The following is a 17,903-nucleotide window of genomic DNA, read 5'->3' on the forward strand; positions in this document are numbered from 1 at the left end:
CAGCTAATTAGTAGAAGAGTCTAGGACTAGAACTCTTTCTCATCTAGTGCCCCTTTTTGTGTACCACAGTGAAACTGAAGCAGAGTACAGTTTATTGGTACAGCAGTAGATGAATTTGTTTCATTTTGACTTATTTTTCAAATTCATAGGGAAGAAAATCCTTAAAGTTTCCAGGCTCTTACTAATTAGAAGTACTTATTGGCATGGACGAAATAACAACAAACATTAGGCATTTTGTTTCCAAATAAACATATTATTCAAAATAGTTCTATAGAGACAATACTGGTGGTTTCTGTTTAAACTTCTTGATTATCATTTCATATTTGTAGCAACATGCCTTGTGAAAGTCAATATTTCATGTTTGTGGAGAATAAGAAAGTACTAAAAATTTAGGTTGAGAAGTCACTATCTGGGAGATATAGAAAGCAAGTACGGTATAATGGGTTCAGAGAGCGTATAAAACTCAAGGTCAACAAAGTAAAGGAAGGACAAATGGATCAACAAGAACAGTTTTATTGAACAGGGTTTGATTGCTGATCAGAAATCATTAGCTATCTGGCCTAATTTTAGGCTCCTTATTAAAATATTATTCAGAGCTTCTCCAAAAGTACTTAACGCTTGTTTGACTGGCCAATGGTTCCACAATTTTGCTAAGGAAAATTTGGTGGAAGACTGATTTTATAGGGGTGAAATAAGCTTTTTTTAAAAAATGAGTTTGGTTTTTAACATGTTGATTTTGAGGTGGTGGTGGGGCATCTAAGAGAAAATGTCTAAAAGGTTGTAAATATGAGTTAGAGCTCCACTAAGAAAAATGGAATGTAATATACAGATTTTTTTTTTGGGGGGTAATGGATTCCTTTTAGTTTAAGCTTAGCTTATTGGAGTATTCTGACTAGTTTTTTTTTTAAACTACTTACTCTGCTGCCTTCTCTCCTCATTGTAAGGTAGTTATATAACCAGAATGTACCTTTCTAATTGTAGTGATTATAATGAAGCAGGTACCAGCATTTGTTCTCAGCCATGGAAAGTATTTCTGAGACAAAAACCTCTTTGGCATAGGGTTCTTAAATCAGGGTATGTAAGCTTAAAAAAAAAGTTTTTTTTTTTATAACTACTTCAATATAATTGGCTTCCTTTGTGAGCCTATGTATTTTATGCATTTAAGAAACATTCTGATAAGAGGCTGCATCAGACTTCCAAAGAGGGCCATGACACACAAAATGATTAAGACCCTCTGATTTATGATATAGAGAAAAACAACTTAAATGAGTTGACTGGGTTGATTTGCCTCTCCCCCCAAGAATGTTACATACAGTACTGTTTTACAGTATGCATGAATTGAAGGTTTGATTTAGGGGGTAATTATGAACTTTAGTGTTGGAAGCAGAACGTAGTGCTTGGGGATAGTGTATTTATCATTAGTGAAATTATCATTTTCAGAAGCACTGCTTTTGGTTATACTTCGGTGTACACAGATAGGTGAGTGTCACACCTGGATAGTCATGGTTGCCTAAACAGAGTTAGACTTTTCAGTTTTCCACGTACTTACTCCAACAGAAACCTGAAATTCACACCAGACCAAATAATGATCAAGAAATCTAATAAGAAACTATAGTAAATGACTTCTTCTACCCCAGAATTGCACAAAAAGTGAACCAGAAGCCTACGGACATTGGGAAAGGAGGCTGCTAGTATCAGTAAAGGCAAACATGCCTATAGCATCCCAGCATGGTCACAGAAGGTCAAGAGATATGTGCAGCCTGCAAGAAAAGACACTGTTCCCCCACCCTTTGAGGCTAGAGTGGTTGGAGACCCACAGTAGGGATCTTGAAAGCTCTCAAAAGTGGTAGTGCCCAGTATGACACAGTAATGCAAAGGTTAGGGCAGTCCAGGCACAGGAGCTCTTTGGTCCCTGGCATTCTGTCCTTAGAGGCATTTGAGGGCCGTGAAGATCCATTACTGAACCCTTTCAAAGATTCTGAGGAGAGGTGAAGAGGCAGGTCAAACCCCAGGAGACGGAGGTCAACACAGGAACTTGAGTGACCCAGGATAAGGCCAAGCAGGTCTATTCCATCATATTACTTAAAAAGCCCACCAAAGGTTGGAGCCTGGTCCTGGAACAAAGCTCCAGTTCTGCAACTAGAGCTGGAGAGATGAGTAACCCAAAGACATTGACCATTATAAAAAAATTACTGAAGAGATGCTCCAGAATCCAGGCTAGCAAGAGAAAGTAACTCCATAACACCTGCAAGCAGTGACTGAAAGGGAAAGAAATGTATTTACCACAAGGAATGCATAGAGGAAAATAAAGCAAGAGTAAGAAAATGAAATAAAAGCTCTATAGGAAAGAATTGTAAGGAGAATAAATAGAAGAGAACATGGGAAACCTTACTCAAGTAGTGGACTCCCTGAAAATTAGAATAGACCAAACAGAAATCAATTATTCCATGAGAGAACAAGAATCAAAAGATGAAAAAAAAGAATTTCAGAATCATTGAACTCCTTGAAAACTATAATTTAGAAAACAAAGCCTGTACACAAATACTATATTTGAAGTAATCATAAATTAAAATGAAATGAAGATTGACCTGATTTCATACAACTGCAGGGCAAAGTGAAGATAGAATCCACCAATCACCTCCTAAAAGAAACCACTAGAAGTTAGTCTCAGGAACATAGTTGTCAAAGTACAAACCTTCAACTTCATATAAAAACATCCAGAAAAGAGGTGTTTATGTATCAAGAAACCAAAGGCAAACCTACTCTTTGCCAGGCACTGTGCTAAATGCTTTATAGATATTATCTCATTTGATCTTCACAACAACATTCTGAGGTGGGTGCTGTTATCCTCATTTTACAGTTGTAGAAATTGAGGCTGTCAGAGGTTAAATGACTTGCTCAGGGTCACATAGATAGGAAGTGTTTAAGGTGAGATTTGAACACATCTTCCTAGCTGCTTTACCTGAAAAGAGAGTTGTAGACCTATAATCAAGGATATTTGATCCTGCAAAGCTGAGAATAATCCTACAGGGATAAAAATGGAACTTTAACAGACTAGAGGGTTGCAAGCATTCTGATGAAAAGGACTGGAGTTGAATAGGAACTTTAAATTCAAATACAAAAGTCCGGAGAAACTTAGATAAATTTATTTCAGTAATTGGAAGAAGTGGTGTGATGGTAACATAGAATGTTAACATTCTAATGGAGAAAAGTAGCATGAAATGGAAATTCATGGTTTCATATATGATCTTCATTTGTATATGAAAATGCTCTAGGTTATTTTTGGTGTTTAAATGCAGAATAAAAAAATTTTAAAATATATTATGTTTAGCTATGCCAGGCTTATAAAGTGTTAAGAAAAGGAAACTCCACTGACATTAAGCAAATTCTGAGTTCAAATTTGGCCTTAGACACTTAAGAGCAGTGTGATCCTGGGCAAGTCACTTAACTCTATTTGCCTCAGTTTCCTCATCTGGAGAAGAAAATGGCAAACCACTCCAATATTTCTGCTAATAAAACACTAAGTAGGGTCTTGAAGAGTTGGACTTAACTGAAAATGATTGAATAACAAAACGACAAAATACAATTGCTTGTACTCTTTTCTGTTAAGCTCTTATGTGTTATTGTGGGGAATGGTGATTTCTGGTTTATAAAATATTTTCATTTACATGCTCAAAGAACCCTCAGGGGCTCCTTGTTGTCTCTAGGATAAAATACAAACTCCTGGCATTTAAAGTCCTTTACAAATCTCTATCCAGACTGTCATTCCAGGCTAATTACACATTGTATCCTCTCCTTCAGTCTAAACACTAGCTAAACTGGGCTACTTGTACTCAGTCCCCTCTGTATACATTTGCTCTTGCTAACATACCCTGCCCTGCATGCCTGGGATGTTCTCCTTGCTCAGCTTTCTCTCAGAGCCCATAGGAAAGAGGCCTTTACTGACCCCTCCAGGCATTAGTGGGCAAAACTACACGCATGTGTTCTGTCATTAAAACATTTGCTAAATGGTTATTACTAAGTGCAAGGGATGCAAATAAAAGCAAAAACAGGCCCTGCCCATGTAAGGACCTTACATTCTAATGTAAATGACTATATATATGGCAGAGAGAGAGTAAATTTCAAGGGGAAAAGCACTAGCAGCTGGGATGGGATGAGGTGGGGAAATACTGACTAAAAGAGGCTTCCAGCAAGACACAGGATTTGAGCTGAGCCTTGAAGGTAGCCAAAGAGAGCGTTCCAAGCAAGGGGGCAGCAGTTCAAAGGCAAGGAGAATTGATATTAAATGTCTAATGATTAGCAAGTAGGTCATTGTAGCTAGATTGTAGAGCATGTGGAAAGGAGGGAAGGTTAAGTGGACTGGAAAGGTTCGAAGTGGTCAGGTACTTAGAATGCCAGATAGAAGGCTTTATATTTAATTTTGAAGGTAATGAGGAGACACTAGAGTTTATAAGGGAGGAAGAACAGAGAGACCTATATCTTAGGAAAATCACTTTGGCATTTTGAGTGGATGATTGGAATGGGAAGAGGCAGGGAGACCTGTTAGAAGACCGTTGAAATAGTCCAGACAAGAAGGCCTGATCTGTGGTGGCTTTGTAAGTGGAGATTGTATATAGGAGATGATGTGAAGGTAGAAATAAAACCTGCAACATACTAGATATGTGGGATGAGTGAAGAGTTCAGTTGATGCCAAGGTTGGGTGATTGGGTGGATAGTAAATAGGGAGTTTGGAAGAAGTTGAGAGGTTGAGAGTGTGGAAATGGACTTGGGGAAGATTAAATCTTATCATGTGTTTGAGATGCCCATCAGATATCCTTAGTCACCTATTCACTTGTTATTTCACCCCAGTAGAATGTAAACTCCTTGGTGGCAGGAACTGTTCCATTTATGTCTTTTTATTCTTAGTGCTTGGCACTAAGTAGGTTCTTAATAAATATTGTCCTCTGATTCCAAATGGAGCAGTCTCTGCACTGCACCATTGTACCATGGCATGAGTCACTCATTTAAAAAAAATGATAGTACATAAACTATATAAACTACATAAACATACATAATGTTTATGTACTATATACATAAACATAATTTTTAACTTTTGGGAAGGCATTTCAAAATCTTGCTCTATTTCAAAGTTGTCATTATGAACATCAGTTATCATTGGTGTTCAGACTGTTCCATGTATGGGGCAGTATGACATAGCAGAAAGAATGCTGCACTGAATAGTCTTGGGTTCAAATAGCTCCTTAGTTGCTTACTAGCTAATAAGTCACTAAGTCTCTTAGAGCCTTGGTTTCTATATCTATAAAATAGGGATATTGATATTTCTCCTACTTACTTCAGAGGGTTATCATGGAAAAAAGTCTGCTGTGAACTTTAAAACATCCAAATGAGAATTATTGAACCATAGTTGTTGAGCAGTAAGTTCCTTAAGGGGAGAGGCTATGTTGTTTTGTCTTTCTATCCCTTGTGTGTAGCAGTACCTAGACATTTGGGCACATAGTGGGCATTCAGTAAGTATTTGTTGAATTGAATTGATAGTGATTTTTCCATGATAGCATTCTAAACATTTTAGATTACTATACATCTATGTATTTTTTGAGAGTAGATAGGTATCTGTGTCAGCAGGTGTATTGAACTAGATAAAATATTTTAAGTTTTTAAAAGACATACCATAATATTTTAAATGAAATAACTAAACTATACTTTTTAATAATTAAGATAAAATAATGGGAAGCTTTGTAATCTCATGTTAGCATTGTTAGAAATTTCCAAGTTAGAGTTTTCTTGGAACTTTGTTTTGTGTAACTATACTAGTTAATCACAGTAATTTTAACTTGCATCTCAGCTTCCATTTGGAGAAAATAGAAATGTTTGCATTTAATTTTATACTTTTGGAATTGGTTTGAAAGGAAAATTAGGTGATGCTTGAACAGAATCTCTTCAGTTTGATGGGAGTTTAAGAGATACCCATAACTGTTTATTTTTGTTCTTGGCTACCGTTCTTTTTAAGGTATGTAAAATTTCACTGATAGTTTCCTGTTTTCATAGTTGCATGTAGTATGTTAATTTTCCCTTTACACTATCATTTTATTGGTTTACAGAGGCTTTATAATAAACTGATATACTGAGAAAATCCCCATTATTTATTTACATGAAATATATAGCACTAGAATATAAATATGTATCCTAAAATGTTGGTAATTGTAACATACTATAACCTTACAGTTGTTTTTACTATCCATGATCTGCACTGCATTAGTTCTCTACTGAAACGTAACGCATGTCATAGTCTGACAATCTTTGTTTATATGTGATTTTCTCTCTTTTTATTACAATGCTTCCCCAGCAAGGACAAGTTTGGAAGGTTTGCAAAGCTTTTCACCTTCCCTCTGCCCGCTTGCCCGCTTTCAGATCAGTTTCATGTTTCATGACTTCTATCTCTGTAATCCACAACACAGCCATAGAAATCAGTGAAGAGAGGGAAAGTTAAATGATACATTTCCTCAAATGCATTATAGAGATAAAACCTTGCAAAGGCTATACCTACTTTTATATGCAATAGGAATACAATGGGAGAGACATTAAATATAAGTACAATTTTTCAAAAATTCAAAAATTATCTTTTCAAGAAGATAATTTTCAACATCCAGTTACCAAACATTTAATTACTTTTTGGAGAAATTTAATTATGAAGCATTATGCAAGATTCTCATTCTTATTTGTGTTCGTGTTGTTTAGAAACACAGTTCTAATACACCTTTAGGTTTTTGGCCACAGAGAATCTTGCTGTAGTGCTGATGTGGTCAAGTAAATTCTGAATATTTCTGTTTTGTCTGCGCTTATCTGAGATTAGACATAAAGTAATTTTACTAGGAAGGTATCTATAACTTATTTATGTGTTCAGAAGAGCAGTCAATACTTCAGCATTATAAAGATGATCCTAAGAGTTCCCAGCTTCCAAAATTAGCTATATTGATATAGAATTGGTTAAATGAAGGAGAAATATTCTGAAAAGAGAGAAATTTAAACATTGATTGCTTTTATTTTTAATCACATAGGGTACATATAGCATGCCTAGTACTCTAGAGATGGCATTTAATTTTCTAACAGTTTATTAGCTTCAGATGAATACAATCCTACCTCAAATAGAAGTAAAATATCTTTTTCTTTTTTTAGGACTGAGCTTTTCCCCTCACTGCTGTTCTGCGCTAACTGCTTTGAAACTTCCCATGCATTTTTTTCAGTAGAAGAACATCTCTGTACTGTCTCCCATTGCATATTTCAGCTGTGACAATCCTTGCACTTTGCCTATTCATTTTATCACCTGCTCACTAAAATATATATATCTTTCTAGTTTTTGTTTGCAGATTTACTACAATTGCTTGTTTTTTAGATAGTAGATATATTTCACATTTTATCTTATTACTGTTTTTTTTGTAGGCATGTGGAGACCCAAAAGCAAAACCATCGTATTTAATTGACAAAAACCTGGAATCTGCTGTGAAATTCATAGTCAGAAAATTTCCTGCTGTAGAGACTCGCAACAACAATGTAAGTATCCTAATGCTACTTTCATAATATTTTATTTTATCTCTTCTCAGGAAGAAAAGACCAATCATTTGGCTTTTTTAAATGTTCATCAAGTTCCTTATTTCTTTTTTATATATTAATCTAATACTTCTGTATGTTTCTAGAAACAGCTTCTCTGAGGCAGAAAATGTGACATGCTGCCTTTTTGTGACAGAAAATATGAGATAATTTCTGTACTTAATTATTTTTTTCTTACAAAGTTAGAGCAGTGAATAAAAAATGGTTTAATTCTCTTCCAGCATCTTGAATACCTACTTGGAAATTTTTCATTTTAGCCTATTATTTTTTAAATTCATACATACTTAGTAACTTATTTTTTCTAGAAATTGTGTGTTTATTTGGAAGATATATTTATTTCTCTAGTAGTTTTAGAATCTACAAAGTTTAAAATTTAAAAACAAGTCGTATGTTAGAAAAAAAATGTTGAGTTGGAAAGTGTCTTTGTTATCTCTTTTATCTTGTTAGATAAGACTATTTTCTCTTAAGTGTATTCTTATCCAGAATAGCATCTGATGGTTACTTTTGTGTATATGTGTGCATGTTTTTTATAAGCTAGCCTTAATGAATGGGCATCAGTGTGCTATAGTGAATTAAAAAAAAAAACTGGCCTCTGCTTCTGAAAGACTTGGTTACATATCTAGTTTCTTGATATACCTGTTTGAGTGACCACAGGCAAATTATTTAATTTCTCATTGTTGAGGCAGCTCTCTCAAAGTATCAGTTGCAGAGTAGTTGCTCATCTCCGTTGATAGGACTTGCCTCCCTGGTACTGATAAAATCTTAGATCTGGAACAAAAAAAAATAGTGAGGAATTTTAAAATAATTTAAAACAATCATTAATTACATGGTTACATTTGGAAGCAAATGAGAAAGTAATGTGGAATTAGTGAAAAGTGAATTGTAGGTTACTTTGTGAAAATAATTTTATTACTTTCAGTGATTTTCTCTCTTTCCATGTTTTCCACATTAAGTTTTGTTGCCTTTAAACTCTTTTCGTTTTATTTTAGAATCCTTAGTCTTTTTATTTCCTTGTATTTCAGTTATTCTTAACTTTTATATTTATATATCTGTTCTTGAATTTTGTTCCTCAGTAAGTTCAATTTTATTTTAATTTCACTTTAGAATTACAAAATATTTTTATATATATTATCTAATTTGACCTTCATAGCAACTGTGTGGGGTAAATAGTTTAAGTATAATTATATCCCTTTTACAGATGGGGAAATTGAAACCTTGACAGGTTGTATATTTGCTAAGGTCACATAGCTATGATGTCTCAGTCCTGGTGAATTGAACCCATCTCTTCTGTCTCTAATTTGATCTCTTGTTATAGCTTCCCATTTAATGTATATCATATCACCTTTTATTTACTCAGTCTGATTTGTTCATAGATTTATTGTATTCCTATATTAACTATATTAACATGATCACAAATTCGGGGGTGAGGTGGAAGACTGTCAGAACCAGTGAAAAGTGTGAATTATATAATACTTGATGAAAATAATCTTATTATTTTCATGTACATGTAGTAACTCTAGGATCACATTGTATTCCCTAAAGTAGAAATCCTATTTTAATAGATAAATATGATTTATAATTATTAACTAAAAGTGTCAGTCTTAAGCCCTCTTGGCCTCTGATTATAGATAGGTTTTTTGAAAGTGCTTATTCATACTCTTAATTTGCTTAGCAACCACTTTTTCACAGAAAGTAGTATTCATTTTCTTCAGATGATTTCAAACTCCAAATTAATGAGATTTTGCTATATCTCTACAAATGCGCAGTTTTGTATACAGTCTTGGTACATATTATTAGTGTGGTTGAAGCTTTTTATCAACATTCTTTAATTTTTATTATTTCCTATCTCTAGTGGTGTAGCCATTGTTAATAGTGTTTATTGCTTTGAAATTTACATCTTGAAATGCTTACACAGTTTTGCCTTTAAGATATTTTTAATAATCAACAAATACTTATTGAACACTTTTATACTTCCACACTAGTTTGGTGAAACAACAGGGTTCTTATTTTTTGTATGGAAACTAAACTATTGAGAAAGGTTAGGTTTTTTTTTTTTAGGGAAGAAGTACTAGATTAGTTTGGGATAGTAATGGAATTTCTGCAGCTTTTATCTGCAAATTCTTGTAAAACATCATATACCCCAAAGTCAAAAGAAGTATCTATTACAATGCAGTAATTTGAGATAGTCCTTTAAGTTGAATATTTCCTGCTTTGTGTCTGTGTCCTGAGGAATGAGAGGAGTGTGTGTGTGTGTGTGTGTGTGTGTGTGTGTGTGTGTGTGTGTATGTGTGTGTGTGTGTGTATGTATGTATGTATGTATGTATGTATGTATGTATGTATAAGCCACCCATGTCTCTTCACACTGAATTTAAGGCAATATTAATGATTTATAAGAAATGGCTAATATTTCGAATTTAAGATTCTGTTAACATCACCAGTGGTCTAATACCAAATAAATTCAAGGAATAGGAGGATTAATCTATGGATGTTGTTTGCTGATGAGGATTGTGGTCCAGAAGAATCTGTCTGGTACACTATTGAATCATCCCTGTTAATCACCGTGGTTTATTTGCTTCCAAGTACTTGTTAGTTTCCAACCATATGCCATACACCATTCTTGTTTGGCCAAATACCAGATAGGTTTATATGTTGTATTTGGCCTATTTCTGACCTATACTTGGTCTCATCACCATTTTCTTCTTATAGCTGGTAAAGACTACTGGAAGAAAGGAAGCAATTTTTGGTGAAAATTCAGGAGATTGTTGCTTGTGATCTCTGAAACAGAAAATTAAAATAAGTGCAGTCTTATTTCCCATTATTGGAACAATCTTCATTCTTCTGGAGGTTATGAGTTTCTTAAGGTTATATAGCTACTAAGTCAGGTCACATAGCGAGTGAGGGCTTTGACTCCACGTCTTTTGTCTCTAATTTGATCTCATAGAACAGTGTCCTATTTAATGTATGTCATTTCACCTCTTAAATATGAAAGGCCAAGTCCAAGATATTTGTAAATAGCTGAGTACAGCCCATCAGTATTATTAGAAAAACAACATAAGAAGGCCATCCAACTGATATTGGATCAGTTATGTTACCTCTGATACAAAGAGTTGTTTAACTGAGTCTTAACTAAGGATTTTACTCAGATCCTTCTTGTTCCCTGAAGGATTATATTCTGCCTATAGTGACTATAGACATTTCATGGAATGACTTTGAAGAAGTTGCCATTTCTTGAAGAGCACATGGGAAATTATATTCAAGAGTAAAAATATTCTTAGTTATTTAATTTTATTGAACAGTGTGACAGGCATTATCCCAACAAGACTTAGTTAAACAACTCTGTATCAGAGGTAACATAACTGATCCAGTATCAGTTGGATGGCCTTCTTATGCTGTTTTTCTAATAATAGTGATGGGCTGTACTCAGCTATTTACAAGTATCTTGGACTTGGCCTTTCATATTTAATGCTTGGTCAGTACTGTGTGTGTTACCAAGGTTATATTTTATTGAAACATTTGATTGAGTTGCAGTTTGAACAAAGAACTATTTTCTTTGGGTAAAGCTCACTGTCCTGTCCGTAATGAAATTCAAGCTGTACAATGATTTTAAAAAAATTAATTTAAAAATTCCTTTCTTATTTCAATTTAGCAAGACTGTCACTTCAGATTTCATTCCTTAGATCTGTAGTATATGCAAGGTTAGGAATACTGAGAGTTGCCTAGAATATTGAACAGTTAAATGAATTACTCAGGGTCACACAGCCACTGTATTAAAGGCAGTGCTTGCCAGGTCTCTTGGTTGTTAGTACATGGAAAAGAACACTGGCTATTGAGGCAAAGACCTAGGTTCAAATCCTGGCCCCTCTGCTTCTGTGCAAAGTTCAAAGGTTGTGTCGTGTTTTTTGTTTTTTTTTAAGCCATAAAAAGGTCCATTGTTCTATATAAATCAAGTTCTACTTAGAATAGAACTAGAAAAAGAATGGTTTTTGTACATTCTTTTGGTTATAGGATCATACACCTGGAGCTGGAATTGAGGCCTTAAGAGACCATCTAGTTAACCCCCATCATTTTACTATTGAAACTGAAAGGAAACTGAAGCCCAGGGAGGTTAAGTGATTTACCCAAGGTAACACAAGTTAACAGATGTCAGAGGCAAGATTTAAATTTAAATTTAAAGTGAAATTTAGTAAATTTAAATTTAAGTGAAAAGAACACTGTGTCCCTCTTTCTATCTTGGACTTGGCTGTTCTTGATTCTAAGTCCTGCTCTCTAGCAAGTGTCATGATGCCTTTAAAAGACATCTATACAGATAAATTAAATATTACATTAAAACATCAATGTGTCGGAATGCATTGAAATTGGATGGAAAGGTGGTACTTTCCTCCCAAAATGGGGTAACATAGGCATTGCAAAAAGTCCTTTAAGGCCATCAGAATTGCCTGTCGTAATAATAGAATGTTGCAATAAATTTCACCAGTTCTGGCCCCAGATTATCATGTTCAAGATTAAAGGTTGGAGAAGTAGGTTATAGGGGGATTATAATACTTAGAACCCTATGTAATAAAATTATTTGACATGCAGCAGAACTCTAAAATAGTATGTAATGGACTGATTCTGGGAGGGGAATTGCTAGTAGAAAAATGTGTCCAACTAGTAAGAGGAGGTTAGAAAGGTAAAGAAGATCCAGTTTTAGTTTGCTAGAATAGGTATGGAAGAGTGACTGAAAGACCTGTGTTTGTAATCCTATAGTTGCCTTCCATTATTTGTAATTTTTGCTCCCTGATTATTGTCCTGTAATATATTATACTATAATTCCTATAGTATTCCTTTTAAAAATGACTAAAAAATTAATATATTGTTTTAGGAGGTCAGGGAGGAGGAAAAGGTCTGGGATCCTTTTCTTTAATGGTATTAAGGATCTAGGAATCTTTTTTTTTTTTAAGAGGGGAAGTTGATTGCAGTTAGATGGAAAAGGTCACCAGTAAGCCAACTCTTGAGCTTGCTGGTAAAAAAAGTTATATGAGTCCATGGCACATGGTAACACTTATTTCTTATTTAATTTTATTATGTGTTACAGCAATACCTTTTAAAATGCTCTTTCCTTATATATAGTATCTACACTACAATTTTGTAAGCAATCAGTGTATTCAAAAGTGTTTTGTCAAGTTTACACCTGAAAGGAGTGAATTGGAATGAGCTGGATTTTTCAGACCAAATAGCTCTTCCTTTATCCCCCCAAATATATCCAATAAAATAAGATTATGATGTTTTTTGGTAGGCATCTTGCTAGAGCAAAGGCTTTCTGCCCTTTCAGTTGCTGATCAGAAAGTGCATTTTTAACAAAGTATGTTCTGTAATTAAACATCTATTTGATGGTGTGCCTCAATAAGAGAACAGGCAGGTTTAACTACACAGATAACTAATTGGATTGGAATTGTATAATAGTAAAACCAAGAGTCCAAGATCAAGCATTTAAAATGTCATTAAACAGGGAAAGGATTATAACATAATTAGAATAGCAAGATAAGAAAATACTAGAATCATTCCAGGAACCTGAGTTGAGCAAATTTCACATGCACATATCTAGCTTAAATGAAAGTGAAGGGAAGAAATCAGACTATTGAAGGATATCATAGAACAAGTGGAATCAAGACCAGACTAGGAGAGGAACAAATGGAGAAAACCCCCTAGATAGAGAATATATCAGATCAGCCTAGCTTTTTTAAGAACTCTAAACAAGAGATAGAGAAATTGCCCTTAGCTGATTGAGTCAGTATCCCTCTTAATTACTACTTTGTTACATCATTGAAAGAGTCCAGTGAGTTCAGGAAAAGTTTATTCCCTGTGATGAACATATAATCCAGAAGTCTTTGGCTTCCTGGAATTATTGATAAAAGTCCCTTCTCCCTCAACAATAAATTTTAAATAGCACAGTTTTTGCTAACACTTGGAGGTGATGAAGGGAGGAGGAAAGATGGTTAGGCTTTGAGGACTAGCTCAGGAACCTAATTGGCACTTACAACATTGTTTTTTTTTTAAAAATAAGCATTTTCAAAAAAAGGACTTCAAATGAACATTTAAAACAAAGTCTTTTAGTAAATTGTCCTGAATATAGTTAAGGGGTAATTGGTGTTTCTGGAAGAAAACATATTATTTAAGGCATTATTATCTATGGAAAATGGAGGGGATGAATAAGGGACCAATGCCAAAGATTTGAGAGCCTTATTAATTACAACAGTGCTATAATGGAATAGATAACATTATTGAAACCTTATTTCCCAAGTTAAAACTTTGTGAAGTTATGTACATGTAAATTGTATTTTAAAACATTAAATGAATGAATATGATGAACATAAACACTGGACTTTGAGCCAGGAGGACCAGCAGACACTTAGTAGCTATTTGATCTTGGGCAAATCCGTTAACCTCTCTCAGCCTCATTTTCCCCATCTGTAAAATGGGGATAATAATGAAATCTACTTCATAGGATTATTGGGAGGATTAAATGAAATAATATATGAAAAGCACATTTCAAGCTTAAAAGTGCTTATGTAAATGCTAGTTATTATACCTATGATCATCATCTGGGTTTGCTGGAATACTTCTAGAAAAAGTTGACTGAAACTTGAAGAAAGGAAAAGAGAAAAAGCCACAGGTTTTCTGTCTCCTTTTCTGCCACTTATGTAGAGAGCATTAGGGATAGCTTTTTGTAACTAGGGGGTTTATTTTAACCAGGATGTCTATTTTGTAACGGGGACCCTTTGCAGGTCATTTTAAGGAAATCTTGAGGTTTCTATTTTTTAGGGATGTGTGTGGGTGTTCTTTCACTCTCCATTTTTGTGCTATCTTAATAAACTCCTTTTTATGGGGATTTTTCTTGCTTGGTAGTAGTTTGTGAAATGGTCATGAAGAGATTTTTGTAACAAGGAGATGATAGGGTGGATGATAATGGAAGATATAAGGAGGAACCATTTAAGTGATTTGGTGCCTAAAGGAACTTGGCTAGAGAAATTTTAAAGCAACAGCCAAGTATTTGTTAAGTTCCTTCTGTGTACTAGGCACTTTGCTAGGCATTAGGGGTAAAAGAACAATGAAATAATCCTTATTCAGTGAGCTTACATTTTTTAAGTTAGTGCAAACTCTAGATAAACATTTAAACAATGAGCAATGATGGGTACTTGAAATAGGATGGTAGCTATGTGATGGAGAGACCAGTTGTCCATAGGAAAGTTATTTTAATGTTATAATTGAAAAGAATTGGCTGCTGATTGGATATATGGGGCTACTGGGAGTGAGGATTTCAAGATGACTGAGGTTGCAAATCTGTGCAACTGCAAAGATCTTTGTCATAGGAAGGAAAATGTATACAGTATTTTTGTTCAGGAGAAGTAAGGAATTAAATGGACAAAATGGTTAAGACCTCAGTTTGTTTTGTATACCCTTTGGCATATATTTATATATTATTATTTTAAGCTGTTAAAGCTTTAAGCTGCACTAAGCACTGCAAAAGCACTAAGGCTTTTGGGACACCATATACACACAAATATATGCATGTATGCATATATACATACATACATTAAATACGTTTCAGATGACAGTAGAAGATAAAAATAATTTTAAAAGTTTTTTTTAAATAATAGGAAATCCTCTATAGAAGTTGTACTACATTGCTTCTTCATAGCATAAACATGACCTAGGTTTAGGAAAGACTTCAGGTGTACTCCTCGTGACAGAATATATTAGCTGCCCAAGAATCAGCCTGTTAGGGCAAGGCATATTATGAATAGGTTAGCTACTAAGTAATGAATTATTTATAGAAAGGGGCCCTCTGTCTTATGTGACCCCTTTCCCTTTATGTGACAGTTTGCAGAATGGCAGAAATTAGGGTGGAATATGCTAAAGTTTTTAGCTCTGTGGACATTAACTATTGACTATAGTTAATATAGTTAATTTCAGAATTCTTGCTGTAAATGAAACCAGAAGACATAAAAAAGTTCTATCCAAATGAAAGGATGATGACTCAGATTTTTCTCAGAAATACAAAAAAAGGAGTTGATTTTCATTGTGAATCAAGGCAACAGAAAACATTTCATGGGACACTTGGTTTTCTGATTCAGTAGACATTTATTAAATGCCTCCTGTGTCTGTCCTATAATATGCTATCACTAGAAGACAAAAACAGGCACTAGCTTCAAGGAGTTTATTCTGTTTGGGAAGGAGGCCTGAGGACCACGTAGCTTGTCATATCTACAGAAGTCTAGTATAGAAAGAAGATAAGGTGGAAATGCTTCAATGCTGTTTGCTGCTTTTTGCTGTACAGCTTCTTAATTTTTTTTAAACTTGATTTCCTGATCACCAAAGGAGCCTAGTGAAAGCTGTTGGAACTTCAATTCAGTTAAAGTTAACTTTAGTCTTAGGAAAGAACAAAGGTCTGGGAACAAAGTCAGGAAGACTTTAAAGAAAATTCAGCATCTTGCCCAGACTAGGGTTCTCATTTGAAAGGAAACTTGTTGATCCTCATGTGGATGTTTTTTAAGTTAAGTAGTTTAGAAAAGAAAAACTGATTTGTTGCCTAGTTTTTTGTGGTGCCCTCCCCCTCCCAAAAATCCTAATTATATCAGCTATTTGAATTACCTAGTCATTTGTTTTGGTTATAATAGCACATTCCTAAAATGTAATTTTTTTTAAAAGTAAAGAATACCTAAGGAAACACTCAAAATTGCAAAATTATAGGTCATGTCTTATAGTACTCACTATAATCATAAGCAAAAAGATCACCATAAAGATAATGATAGCCTATGCATCAATTGTTGTTGAAAAGGTTGAAAAACTATAGAAATTCTATTAAGACTAGAGTATATCCTCTGAATGTGTCAATATATGCCTTAATTATGGCCAGATATAGTAGTATACACCTGTGATTTCTGCTGTTAGGTAAGCTGAGGCTGGCAGGTCTGAGTTGCAGCTGGGTTAAAGCTTTTCACAGGTCAAAACTTCAGTTTTGAATCGAAGTGAGATCGGAGCTAATGAGTGATGGCTGTACTTCCAGGCTGGGCAACATAGGGACTTCTAGTCTTTAAATAATTTATGCACAAATATGCAACTTAATTTTTCAAAATAGAATTGGTCATAGAAGAGTGAAAAATAGATGAAAAAATATAGTTCAAGATTAAAAATTAAAGAAGATGGTAAAAGATAAAGTAGTATCACTTCCCAAAATAACAAAGACTGATTGTGGGAAACTTGGGCATGAGACCTAATAAACTCATATCATCTCTAGAGTAGTTAAAGATGAAAGGGAAAGACAACAAACATAAAAAAATAGAACAGAAATGTTGTGTAGCCAACTATTTTCAGCATTGATGACAGGGCATTGAGGAATTTATTTTTAGGATATCTGAAGGGGGAGTAATATTTAGTAAATGGAAAAAAATCATTTAGGGCATTACTACTGATGAAAAGTGATTGAAGAATCAACATTAACTGCCTGCCCATATGCTTAATATTACCATCTTTATAACATTTCTTTGAGAATGAAATACACATGTATGGACTGAGGTTTGTCTTGAAGAAAATAGGAGGAAGAAATAGGTAGAGTCTTACAAACAGTTTTCTATAGCAGGTATGCTTAAGATGGATAATGTGCCCAAAATTTAACAGGAGTAAAGGCTAGAATGTATTTTGACAAATGATGTAGTTCTTTTAATGATTCCAAACATGTGTCTGATAAAAAGGCCCATCTTTGAGCATCAGTATTCTTTTGCTGGTTATGTATCGCTGCAAGTCATTGAAACACCACAATTTCTGAAGAACTAATATTGACATTGCTCTAAGAGCAATGGAGGTAGGATGTGGTAAGAGCCAGCATGAGCATGGTACAGCATGGAAAAAGTAGTATATAGGTTGTCAGAGAAATGTACAAGTGGAAAATGGGTTGGGCCCATAGCAAGAGGGAGAGATGGAACCCCTAGACAGTCCTTGTGCTCCATTGGTATCCACGAAATGCTAATAGATCTAAAGGAAGACCCTAGCATGTTTGATGGAGGACATGGACAGGAATTACATAGAATCTCTAGGTATAGATAAGTTGTTTCCATTGTTGGTAGGAGTACCCATATCAGTTATAGAGTGGATGTGTTGAAGTAGTTTTCTAGTGGTGCTAGAAATCATGAAATCTCACAATTTTTGAAGAATTAAAATTGTAGTCACCCAAAAGATTATGGGAGAGATCATATGATGGAGTTAAATATGCTGTAGCATATTAGTAGTACTTATGTATCATGAAAGGTATTAAAGATAAT

The 17,903-nt window shown here is 34.4% G+C and overlaps 1 protein-coding gene across 2 annotated transcripts in view; it reads left to right on the top strand.

The window, feature by feature from the left end:
- Window positions 1–17,903, top strand: part of NCKAP1 (NCK associated protein 1) — a 129,884-nt gene that overhangs the window by 15,286 nt on the left and 96,695 nt on the right. The window contains exons 2-3 of one of the 2 annotated variants that reach the window (XM_021006377.2): window positions 6,344–6,361; window positions 7,438–7,548. In XM_021006377.2, coding sequence (XP_020862036.1) covers window positions 6,344–6,361; window positions 7,438–7,548 — 129 coding nt within the window. The remainder of the gene's footprint in view (window positions 1–6,343; window positions 6,362–7,437; window positions 7,549–17,903) is intronic. The other variant, XM_021006378.2, reaches the window with a different exon arrangement.

Source organism: Phascolarctos cinereus, unplaced genomic scaffold, assembly GCF_003287225.1.
Source record: "Phascolarctos cinereus isolate Bilbo 61053 unplaced genomic scaffold, phaCin_HiC Scaffold_726;HRSCAF=1367, whole genome shotgun sequence".
Lineage (NCBI taxonomy): Eukaryota > Metazoa > Chordata > Mammalia > Diprotodontia > Phascolarctidae > Phascolarctos > Phascolarctos cinereus.